Source organism: Pipistrellus hanaki (genome assembly GCF_964339955.1).
Source record: "Pipistrellus hanaki genome assembly, chromosome: 17".
Classification (NCBI taxonomy): Eukaryota; Metazoa; Chordata; class Mammalia; order Chiroptera; family Vespertilionidae; genus Pipistrellus; species Pipistrellus hanaki.
In genome coordinates, this window is record NC_140519.1 from 19003900 (window position 1) to 19016328 (window position 12429).

At 40.1% G+C, this 12429-nt stretch overlaps 1 protein-coding gene across 1 annotated transcript in view; it reads right to left on the minus strand.

The window, feature by feature from the left end:
- The window catches only part of DNAJC5B (DnaJ heat shock protein family (Hsp40) member C5 beta), a gene marked incomplete at its 3' end in the record, with an annotated part of 33534 nt that overhangs the window by 5823 nt on the left and 15282 nt on the right, over nucleotides 1-12429 (minus strand). Inside the window, exons 2-3 of the mRNA XM_084864406.1 lie at nucleotides 5840-6053; nucleotides 2387-2558 (exon numbers count right to left, since the gene is read on the minus strand). Of these exons, the coding sequence (XP_084720532.1) occupies nucleotides 2387-2558; nucleotides 5840-6053 (386 nt within the window). The remainder of the gene's footprint in view (nucleotides 1-2386; nucleotides 2559-5839; nucleotides 6054-12429) is intronic.

Below are 12429 nucleotides of genomic sequence, written 5' to 3' on the forward strand. Positions count from 1 at the left end.
GGACCCCATAAGAAGGGGTCACAAGTTACAGGAAAGTCCCTTCCATCCTCTCTGACCCCCCATTCCTAAAATGGTGTGAGACTAAGCATGATTCACATGATTGAAGACTCCTTCCTTGAAGCTGGAGTCAGAATGGGTAATAACTGGATACTACTCAGCAACACATTTGATTGGGAATAAAAGATGCATGCAAGCCTTTAAGCAGTCTGCTGCTTGATGTCATGGAATTTGTTTCATTGGGATGCAAAGAATCAGAGTATAGTGCAGTCCACAGAGCACCATTCCTAATTTCAACAGCTCTGACAACACTAGGCCACTGTCTGAATTACCAAGTAATTCTCTTATCTGGCTGTCTAGGGTTCTTTGTGATTTAGTGATAGTCCATAATTCAGAATAATGATGCATTCTACAGGAGAAAATGACAGTAGAATTATGGCTACAAGATAAAGGACAATGTCAGGCTTGACTCAGCTTGTTTAAACAAAGTCATTTTTTCAGAGAATGTGAAATATTCCTGGTGTTGTAAATTCTGTGAGATTTTATCATTTGCTACATTTTTTCGTTATCATTTCTGGGCAAAGTGAACTCAAGTAATATCTCATGGGTATCTTTTCTCATAATAGATAAACATGTAAATTGACCGTACCTTCACTACGCCTATAGCCAATCAGAGTGACTATGCAAATTAACCCAAAAAATAATGGTGGTTAATATGCATAGATAGGCGCATAGGGCCCGCATTCCAGGAACATCCTGGCACCCAGGTCACTGTGTGGTAAGGCCTGGTGCATGAGCAGACCCCCTGCGATCGATCACCCGGGCAGGGAGCTGGGGTTCTGCTTTCAGCCTGGGCAGGAGCAGACTCCCTACGATTGATTGCAGGGAGCTGGGGGTCTGCTCTTGCCCAAGAGGCTTTTGGCCTGGGCAGGCCTGGGCAGGGGCTGAGCCGGTGATCAGAGGGAGCTGGAGAGGTCCTGCCCAGGCCTGAAGCTTTGGCCAGAGGCTTTCGGTCTGGGCAGGCCCAGCCCTCGATTGGTGTGAACTATAGAGGAAACACCTTTTCTGACTGCACAATGGCTAAGCTTCCTGCCACTGGTATTATTCTTAGTAACTTGGGTAATAAGAATCCAAAAAGGTGATCTAGGATTTTCCCACCGCACTTCTGGAGGAAAAAATGAATATCTGCTGCTGGAGGGCTAAGAAATGTCATATCCTCCCCTAGCCAGTTTGACCCCAAAAATAATGCCTCAGCATGTCGTCAGCAGGGTCTGGGTTCGATTCTGATCAAGGGCATGTTCCTAGGTTGCAAGCTCCTCCCTGGCCGGAGCCCAGATCAGGGCTCATGCAGGAGGCAACCTATCAAAGTGTTCCTCTCACTTTGATGTTTCTTTCTGTCTTTCCTTTTCTCTTCCACATTATCTAAAAGTCAATGGAAACATATCCTCAGGTGAGGATAAAAAAAATAAAAATAAAGAAAGATGCATATCCTATGAAAGACACATCTTGAAAATGCCTACAGAAAGTTATCATTTTTTCTTGGTGAAGGGACTGGAGTCCGTGTTGATGAAAACACCTTGGTGGCTGTGGTGACTGGCAGTGGCTGCAGCAGCGGGATGGGGCTGGTGCCTCCCTCCCTGTGGAGTGCGGGCCTAAGCCATCAGTAGGATATCCCCTGAGGGCTCCCAGTATGTAAGAGGGAGCAGGTTGGGCTGAAGGACCCCCCACCCCCAGTGCACAAATCTTGTGCACCAGGGCCTGTGTGTGTGTGTGTGTGTGTGTGTGTGTGGACATGTGGGGGTGATTTAACAAAGGAAATAGCCCTATTGACATAGGACAATATTCTTAATGCTGGTTTAGGGCAAGCTTTAAAGTGTAGGTTTGGAAGGAAGCTACATTTCGAGGGAAAAAGACCATGCTCCCCCAAATCTACCCAAAACTCATTATCAAATAATCAAAAAGAAGAAAAGTGACAGGTTGCTGACTTTTGATGTCCATTTCCTTCTATTTGAATAAAGATCCTAAAGTAAGAGGCTGAAATGCTTATCCCGGGAGAAACTTCTACCTTGGTTCTCCTATCCCTGGGCACTCCCAATCCTCCCTGAACCCAGAGCTCACGCTCTTGTAATGAGACCATGAATTATACTAGCTTTGCATATTGGACTAGATCAGCATATTTCTTTCTAATGGTGTCAGGCTCTGTTTTTCTCTGTTGCTGCTAAAAGTAACTATTCTTTCATCCTCTGCAAAAGAAGCTGACCGTCTGTGGGGTTCCCCCAACTTGGTTGATGGATATCTCTCACTTTAGTGATAACCATCACCATGGGACCTGATGTTTGGCCAGGCTTATGAAGGGACACCCACTACCTCTGCTCTCATCGTACTCTACCTTTTTCCATGTCAGTCTTGATCTGCTCCTCAAGATCCTCTGGGGACACATAGAAGTCCTCTTCTGGCTCCGATGATTTGGGCCGGCAGCGTCCACAGCAGCAGTTGCAGCAACAGCATAGACAGCAGCAAAAATAGCAGCCGGTCAAGAGGCCAATAATGACAAACAGGGCCTAGGAGAAACAGGAAAAGCAAGACAGGGGTGAGGGGTAGTAGGGTATGTGATAACTCCAGAAATTAAGTGTGCACTTATGTACCTACAGAGACCTCAAGACACTGCGGTTCACCCTGCACTCTCATCCCTATTGCATGCAATTTTTTTTTTTTTTTTTTTAGTTTCCTTGGAAACAAAATTCCACATAGAGTTTTACCTAGTAAGTTAAAACCCAGAGGAAATGGCTTGTAGCCAAAGTAATGATGCATGACATTTTCTTTTTTAATCTTAAGTTATGGTGATCATTATTAAGAGTAAACCAAACAAAACAAACCCAACCAACCAACAAGCAAAAAAGATCTATGGGTCTCATGATCTAACCGAGGAGACAGAATCATTCTCACCAGAGGAGCTATTGACAGCTCCCCCTTCCTCACCCACATTCCTCTTAGTCTCTGCAGACTTTCTCTTCTCCTTATATCTTACACTCTCCCCTGTCTCTATACTGGCTGGTAGGGCTTGAGAACGGGTCCTGTTATCTCTGTTCTGGATGTTTCAGTAACCTTATAACTGACTTCCATGCCTCCTAATCCACCCTATGTGTTGCTGCTGAAGCTTCCTGAAATATATATATATATATATTCTCTTGAAATCATGCAGCTAGCTACTCTGCTCTCTCTCCAGTAAGGCCAGAGCTCTTTACTATGGTCATCTGGCCTTTGCCAACCCTTCTCCTGCATGCCCTGTTCCTGCCATATCTGCCATAGCTTTGCTCTCCATGTGGATTCGTCTGCCTAGATGTACCCACCTAGCCATGTTAGAATTACCACTCCATATTTCAGAGTCATCTCAAAGATCCTCTCCTTGACATGTTTCCTGATCCCCTCCCCTCCTTTGTACTCTATACAAACTTCTACCGTGGTGCTTAAGTGGTTTATACATCTTTAAATCAGAATGCAGATTTTATCTAATAAAAGGAACAGAGGGGATAAAGATCACTGCGTGTGTCTACAATTCTTCAGTGACTTAAGGTGGAACCTTTTAGGTTGAGGAACCTGACCTGCCCCATCCCGGCTTCCTAGCCCAGCACTCCATCTAGCTGACTCTGGCCTCAGTTGTTGGGGTGGCTTAGAGTGAGGGAGCTTTAGTTACACCCTCACACCTAGCATCTTTTTGCTCTGAATAGTCTACATTTTCATAGACTTAGGTAAATTACTCTAAAAATAAAACAGCAGCCCAGCCGGTGTGGCGCCTTGGTTGAATGGCTACCTATGAATCAGGAGGTCACAGTTCAATTCCCAGTCAGGGCAGCCTGGGTTGCGGGTTTGGTCCCCAGAGTGGGGCAAGCAGGAGGCAGCTGATCAATGATTCTCTCTTATCATTGGTGTTTCTATCTCTTTTTCTTTCTCCCTTCCTCTGTGAAAATCAATAAAAATATATTCTGAAAAGACAAACCTGCAACACCCTCCTCCTCGGCAGCTGCCTCTAAGACCCTCCTGTGCAGTACTCTTGAGTCATTGCCCCAACAAGCTCCTCCTCTCATCCTTTTAAAAACGTTTACTATGCAATTCCCAGAATTTTCTCTTCTCTGAAAATTTTCTGTAATTCATATACTGTTTTGTTGTTTAGTTGTTTCAACTAGATTGTCTGTCTTGTCTTATCATTTTCAGTGCTTAGCACAGTACTAGGTGCAAGTGGGTGTCCAATATTTTTAAAATGCATATTTTAATAGTACAGATTTATTTGTACAGTGCATACTTAATACATGATCTCTGTGTGCCAGGCCACTTTCATGGGCACTGTGCAATTAGGCTTTGGCACAAGCAGAAGGGGAAGGTAGAATTTTTTGTAGCCCTATTTTTAAAAAACCACATGAGGAATTACTTTATATACCTCTTATACTATTAGACATCTGCTTGTCTATGAATTTTGATCAATTTTGTCAATTTCCTGAGCAAAGAAACCTATTCTCATTTTTATGCATGTGGGCTCCCATATGCAATCAAGTGATAGTGTGCAAATAATCTAGAACTCCTGATGGACCTTCCTATGGGAGAAGTGTCATGTCTGGAGGCTAAGTCCCCAGGCAAGCCCACAAAAAGCCCATGTTGTTATAGGAACGTTTAATCTATCATCAGAAATGACATTGTCAGTAAGTACACTCTCATTCCAAGTTCCAGATCTGCTTGGCAAGAACTTGTCTCCCTCCCAAGTCCTCAACAATAGAGAAAGGGGATTTTGGTGGGGAATCCTACTTATCCCCAAGAAAAGGAAGTATTCGACTGCAGGAGGCAAATGAGGCTTTACGTTGCAGACTCTCTCCCTGCTTATTTACAAAAACATTCTCTTCCTGCATACATAAAACTCTTCAATTTAGCAATATTTATTTTAGTGAAAGAAAGTTGCCATCAGAATACTACAGAGCATGCCTTTTTGAAAATCAGCAGCTGTATCAATTATTAATTACAACTCATAAGTATAAGTTCATATGATTTCATAAAATGTGTGAGCTGCTCACATGTATGTGAATTGTCCAATAATATGCTGGTGGGCTATAAATATGTTCATATGCAAATACATTTTTATCAGAAGATACTAAAACTCATAAACAAATATAAAACCATCACCAAACATACATATAGTAGGGATTACTAGGAAACTGCACAAAATTACTATAAAAAATCAGTTCTGATTGCAGTAAGTCCTTAAAAGTGTTGCCTTTTCTTGACCAGATATCTTTTTTCTCTCTCTCCCTCTCTCTGTCTCTCCAACTCCCTCTCCTCCACTACTTAATTATCCCCTTTCCCCTCATTTCCTTCACTACCTCACCGCAGGCTCCACGTGAGCCCATGACATCATTACCACACACTCTCCCAAGTATTGTGTTTGCTGATGTATTCTGTGCTATAAATAGTAAAGTACATAGCTAAATTTGTTAATAATAATTTATTAGACAGTTGTCACACTAATAAATTATTTTCCGTTTTGAGCAATGAGTTAGTTCTTAATTAGTCACTATGGAGGAAGAGAAGGCAGTCAGAATTAACTTGAAGCTTCAAATGCAAATATAATTAAGGTCTGGAATTATTTTAAGTTGTGCTGTATATTATAATCATTTGATGAGCTAAAGCAAAAACAATCCTCAAATAACAATTTTCCATCAAAGCTATATCTCCTTTTATTTACAAGAGTTTAATAATATATAAGGTTAGGCTTTCTTTGAAATCGAGTCTAAAAGCGTGGATAATATCATGATATAACAGGAAATTGGTTTTGAAGGGAAAAAAAAATATGATTCACCTTTGCCCACCAACTTGAAAGCATAAAGTAGGTATTAACATTTTCATCTCCAAATTGCTCGGCCACATAGAGTCCCAGCGATCCGTACTTGTCATATATGATTCTCTTGGACATGTCAGTAAGTATTGTGTGGGCATTGTTGATTTCCTTAAACTTGTCAGCAGCAGCTGGGTCATCTGGATTTTTGTCTGGATGGTGCTTCAGGGCCAACTTTCTTTAAATAAAAAATAAAAAAAAAGTAAGGGAAATGTCATTGGACAAGAATTACAATGGCATTTTAGAAGGGCACTATTCACTTGTACATCCTTTATTGACCTAATACTATGAAATGAGCCCTTGCTGGTGTGGCTCAATGGATAGAGCGTCAGTTGGACTGTGGACTGAAAGGTCCTGGGTTCTATTCTGAGGTATCTCTTTCACATTGGTGTCTCTCTCACATCAGTATTTCTCTCTATCTCTCCCTCTCCCTCCCACTCACTCTAAATATCAATGGAAAAATATCCTTGAATGAAGATTAAAAAATAAATACTGTGAAATGACAACATTGATTTAACTGAGCAAGTGCTAATTAAATGTCTCTTATTTGTAATGTGTAGGTACACTAGTATTGTTTCTCCTCTCACACCCTCAAAGGGATTCTCAAATGCATGGTTGTTTGGGGCTGAGACATCTTGCTATTGGCAGGTATTTGAAGTTTATTATTACCTGGAAGTTGATCACTATCCCACCTCACCATGCAACATGAATGGAACTTTAAAAGCAAAAGGACCCGTTTACATCAAAAATTTCATTTTCAACTGGAAGAATTTTCCAGAATTAACAAATCTTCACACAACATATTCTAAAAGTTAAATTCACCTATCAAGCATTTTTTCTAATTTATATTTCCTTAGATACATTATAACCCCCTCAACAAATCTTCCACAAATCCCTTTTGTTTTTCTGAATAAATACTGTAACTTACCTTGTATTCAAATGTATATTTTACCTCTTTTCAAATTGGTCTTTCCACTTCAAATAATCCATAGAAATTTACTTGTGAGTAAAATCGGCCCTGTCTCTGTGGATCATAAAGCAGTCTGTAAGGCGTGTGGGTATGCATTGTGCTGCCTTGTTTGTATGTGTGTGTGTGTTTGGGGGCGGGGGGATGCTGATTGGGAATATTTTTTATCTTCAGTTATACTCAAGTACAAATAAAACTGTTAAATGGATGTAAGAAGTGAGCTTATAATAATCTGGCTCTGGCTGATAGCCCTCTCTGGAGAGATTTAAATATTGATTAAAGCCATGAATAGAATTGAGTCTAAGGTAGTTTTTCCAATACAAAGTCAATTAATTTTATGATTCTCTCCTGTAAAGTCCACATGACTTATTCTCCCTTCTGTGCCTATCATAGGTATATGTAGGAATACACCATATGGTTTTGTTTATTTTACCACAATAATAAGGGCAGAAAAGTAAAGTATATCTTATAAAGCAAGCTATACGATAAGTTGGCGGGGGATTGGGGGGAGTCACACCTATTTTATGAATGAAAATATTGTTAGGTTAGGAAGTGAATGATAAAGTAGCTCAGTGTCAGGATGCTTAAAAAATACAAAATATTTAAAAATGCAAATCTTGATATGTAATCCATTCTAGCTTTGAACTCAGAATAAACAAATGATGGTTCATTTTAAATTTGATTAACCAAAACATTTTTCATCTTTTTGAGGCATGTTTGGGGTATCTAGAAATTCTTATAGATGGAACCATTGGAGACATTTTTATGTGCAGAATTTATCATGAGATCTTGTGCTAATAGCACAAAATGCCTATTTTGGCATTAAAAAAAAACTTTTATATTTACTATATGCCAGCATTATTGTAAGGATGTTATAAATATTAATTCATTAATATTCACCAAACTCTATGAGATAGGTATGATAATTTCATTTAACAAATGAAGGAATTTAACCAACAAGAAGTTAAGTAATTTAACCAATTTCACACAGCTAACAATTAGAGCCAGATTTTGAAGACAGGCAATCTAACCCTGAGCACATGCTCTTAACCACCAATATGCTGCCTCCTATATATTTTTAAACTTAAGGAAGTAAGGCACACAGATTATTATTAGGCCATGGTAAGGACTTCGGCTTTTGGTCTAGGGTAATGTGGGAAACCATTGGAGTGTTTTGAGGAGAGTGGTATGATCTGACTTTAGTTTTAGAAGAAACATTCAGTCTTGGAGAGGACAAAGGTGAAAGCAGAGAGACTCTTTTAGAAATTTATAGGGATTCAAACGAGTGTGGTAGTGTAGAGAATGTAATAAGAAGTGGTTGGATTCTGGATACTATATTTTGAAGACTAGCTGGACTGGATGTGAAATGTGAAAGAAAAAGAGGACCCAGGTATACACCAACAATTTGACCTGAGCAATGGGAAATTTGGAGTTACTGTTAAAGGGTTGGCAAGACATTTTTTATTTTTTATTTTTATTTATTTATTTATTTTGTAGTAGGAAATGGTTTGCTAGGATTTGGAATTCTCCTTTGGACACCTCTGAGATGCCTATTAGACTTCCAAGTGGAGATGGAGGTAGAGATATCTATGAGCCTGAAGTTCACATGAGAATTATGGGACAGATACGTTTGGGAGTTCTCAACAGGTAGATAGTATTTAGAGTCATGGAATGGGAAAACATTCCCAAGAGAGTAGGTCCAATAGCAGTCCAAAGACTGAACTTTAGGAAGGAGGAACCAGCAAAGGAAATGATAAAAAGAAAGACTAATGTTGTAAAAGGAAAAAATCCAGAGAATATGGGATCTTGGGATCCAGGTGAGCAAAGGATTTGAAGAAGGTAAGCTGTGTCAAATGCTATTGACAGGTTAGGTATGATGAAGATTAAGAATTGATCACTGGATTTTAGTTATATAGAAATCTTTGATGACTTTGACATGCACCCCCCCTCCCCCCTGCACACACACATAAACACATGCATCTAAACACACACAGAGACAATCTATATATATACATATAGACCCTTGGGAATTGTCTATGGAGCAAGAAATGTATAGAATTTAGGGTTGAAAGGAAGTGCTTGGAGTACATTTAAATGTACCTTTACTCACTTATTTTAAATATATTTCTTATAATATATATATATATATATATATATATATATATATATATATATATGTGTGTGTGTGTGTGTGTGTGTGTGTGTGTGTGTGTATAGAAAGAGAGAGAGAGACAGACAGACAGAGACAGAGAGGGAGGGTAATATGCAAATTAGGCTATGATGCTGTAACGGTCACAACCAGCTCAGGAGGAGCTGCATGTGTAGATGGGAAGGGACTGTGTGCTGCCCCCAGCCCCAGCAGACACACACCCGTGGTGGAGATGTACTTTAAGCGGCCATGGCGCAGCTCAGAGCACCTTCCCAGTGGGTGGCAGTGGCAGCTATAGTGAAGCAACCCAGGTCCTGGGTGCCTGGCAGCAGCCAGAGTGAAGCAGCCCAGGTCCTGGGTGCCGGAGGAAAGTTGGTGCTGGCAGCCAGGGGAAGGAAGGCCTATTCTTGCATGAATCTTTGTGCATCGGGCCTCTAGTATAAGCGACTGAATGGCCAAACAACTGGTTGACTGGTGGTTATGACACACACTGACCACCAGGGGCAGACACTCAACACAGGAGCTGCCCCCTGGTGGTCAGTGCAACTCCCAAAGCCAACCTCCTGCGGCTGGCCAACCTCCTGCAGTTCCTCCCCCTGGCGAGATGGCCCTGATCACTGGCCAGACTAAGGGACCCCACCCATGCACGGATTCATGTACTCTAGTTGTGTATATGTCTTTATATAGGGAAAAATAAAGCATAAAAATAAGTAGAATAGAAAGGGAAATGGAAGGTTATATCTATAAGCATAATTAACTGGGTTTATAGATGTACATTGGGATTATAGGCAATTCTATGTTTTGTGTTTTGTTTTAATAGCTGAAAGTTTAGAGTTTGTTCCTTTATATGACTCATAACAAATTAGAAGAGGGAAAAGGAAGAAAAAAAGTCCTCAAACTTTCATGATACAACATTCATCATCAAAAAACCTCCTGTGGCCGAAACCAGTTTGGCTCAGTGGTAGAGCGTAGGTCTGCGGACTGAAAGGTCCCATTTTCGATTCCGGTCAAGGGCATGTACACTGGTTGCGGGCACATCCCCAGTAGGGGGTGTGCAAGAGGCAGCTGGTTGATGTTTCTCTCTCATTGACGTTTCTAGCTCTCTATCTCTCTCCCTTCCTCTCTGTAAAAAATCAATAAAATATATTTTTAAAAAAACCAACCTCCTGTGGATTCTTTAAGCACATTAATTTTAATGGCTCAATATTCCTGGGATTCTCACTCTGCACCCTGGAATACAATTGCAGCATTTCCCCTACTAGCTCCAGAGATCATGTCCAAACCAGTCAAATGCAAGAGCTGTTAACTTCTGCATAGAAACAAAGAAGTCCCTGGAAAATGGCTCTTCACATACATTTCTTTGTTTCTAGCGTTCAGTTGTAGACTGATGCACACCGCCCAGGAGTTGGCCAGAGAAGCCTGGCTTCCTATCATATTTTAAGCTGCTTGGATCTTTGTCAGCTCACAAGGGCAGATGCTCTCAACCATTTATCACATTCCTCTAACAATGGAGTTGGCAAAGTCAGAGAGCTGGAACACCTCCATTTGTCACAAGTCCAATTCGTGGTTGCCAGCAGCATTTTGACTCCTCTTGGCAGATACTCTTGGCTCTGAGGAATCCTCTGGAAATATGGCTAACAAAGACAGCTGCCAAAATTACACAATTGCTCAAGGAGAGAGCTGATCAGTGAACCACCCCCTTGGGAATTGTCTATGGAGCCAGAAACGTGTAGAATTTAGGGTTGAAAGGAAGTGCTTGGGGTACATTTAAATGTCCCTTTACTCACTTACTTTAAATATATTTCTTATACTTTCTAATTTTATACTTAAAAGTGACATAATATTAAATCACAGCCTGTAGTTCTAAATCTCTCTATCCCATTAGTCACCTATTAAACTGGTACATCTATAACTAATATTAGAAGTAGCAACAGTGCCTTTATTTTTATTTCTACTTCAAAATCCAATGACAGCTATAAACTGAAATGCATAGTGGATTCAGTGAGTGACAGATAACCAAACATAGGTTTATAGCTGTGATTTCCTAAGGTCCCTAAGAGCTATCTATTTTGAGGCAGTGGAATAATTCTAAGAATTGTAATGTTTCTCCCAATTCTCTTCCTTACACCACCTAACACTCAGGTGAGATCTACCTACTACTCTACCAGTTTCTGAGTCACCTAAGACTTGATTCTGACCATGTTACTGTAGCTCTAGTCCAAATTTATCTCCATGGGATTGGAATGTCAGGCTTTTCCTCTTTGATTTTCTGCAGTTTTTATGTGATGTGCTTGGGTATAATTTTATTTTAATTCTGCTTTCCGAAACTGGTTTGGCTCAGTGGTAGAGCGTTGGTCTGCAGACTGAAAGGTCCCAGGTTCGATTCCGGTCAAGGGCATGTATATTGGTTGCTGGCACGTCCCCAGTGGGGGGTGTGCAGGAGGCAGCTGGTCGATGGTTCTCTCTCATCGACGTTTCTAGCTCTCTATCCCTCTCTCTTCCTCTCTGTAAAAAAAAAATCAATAAAATATATTTAAATAATTCTGCTTGGCTTTTACTGGGCTTCTGGTATTTAGGGATTGATATCATTGACAAACCTGTAAAGTTAACATATATTATACTTTCAAATGGCTTTCACCTTAATTCTCTTTCTGCTTTCCTTTCAGACTCCAATTGGATTTATCCAAGGCCATGTTAATGGATCCTCCTATGTATTTTATCTTTCTTGCATTGTTTCCTCTCCTTTTTAAATTCTATTTGTTTTCTGACCTATCTTCCAGTCAGCTCTCTAATCTGTTAAACTGTACCTTTGAGTCCTTGATTTTGGTCATTGTATTTTTTAGTTATAAAACTCACCTGTTTATTTTTAAAATCTGAAATATTTTCATAATTTTCAATTCTCTCTGAAAATTCTCATTGTTGTAATTTGTCTTTCTTGATCCTGATAGTTATTTTTAAATCTACATCTGATCATTTTAAAAATATATATTTTATTGATTTTTTTTACAGAGAGGAAGAGAGAGGGATAGAGAGTTAGAAACATCTATGAGAGAGAATCATGGATCAGCTGCCTCTTGCACACCCCTTACTGGGGATGTACCCGCAACTAAGGTCCATGTCCTTGACTGGAATCAAACCCGGAACCTTTCAGTCTGCAGGCCGGTGCTCTATCTACTGAGCCAAACCAATTTTGGCTACATCTGATCATTTTAATACCTGAGGTTTCCACAGTTCTGTTTCTATTTTCTAATTTCTGCTATTCTTGTTCATATTGTCTTAGCTTGAGTACCTCATCATCTCTGTGTGCCAGATATCTATTTTAAAAACTTTTAAAGAAGTATTTGGAGAACTAAGATGTTATCTTATACCAGACAGCATTTTTATTTCCTACTTTCAGATGTCTGGAGGTATTTACAAAATTGGGATCATTTTAATCCA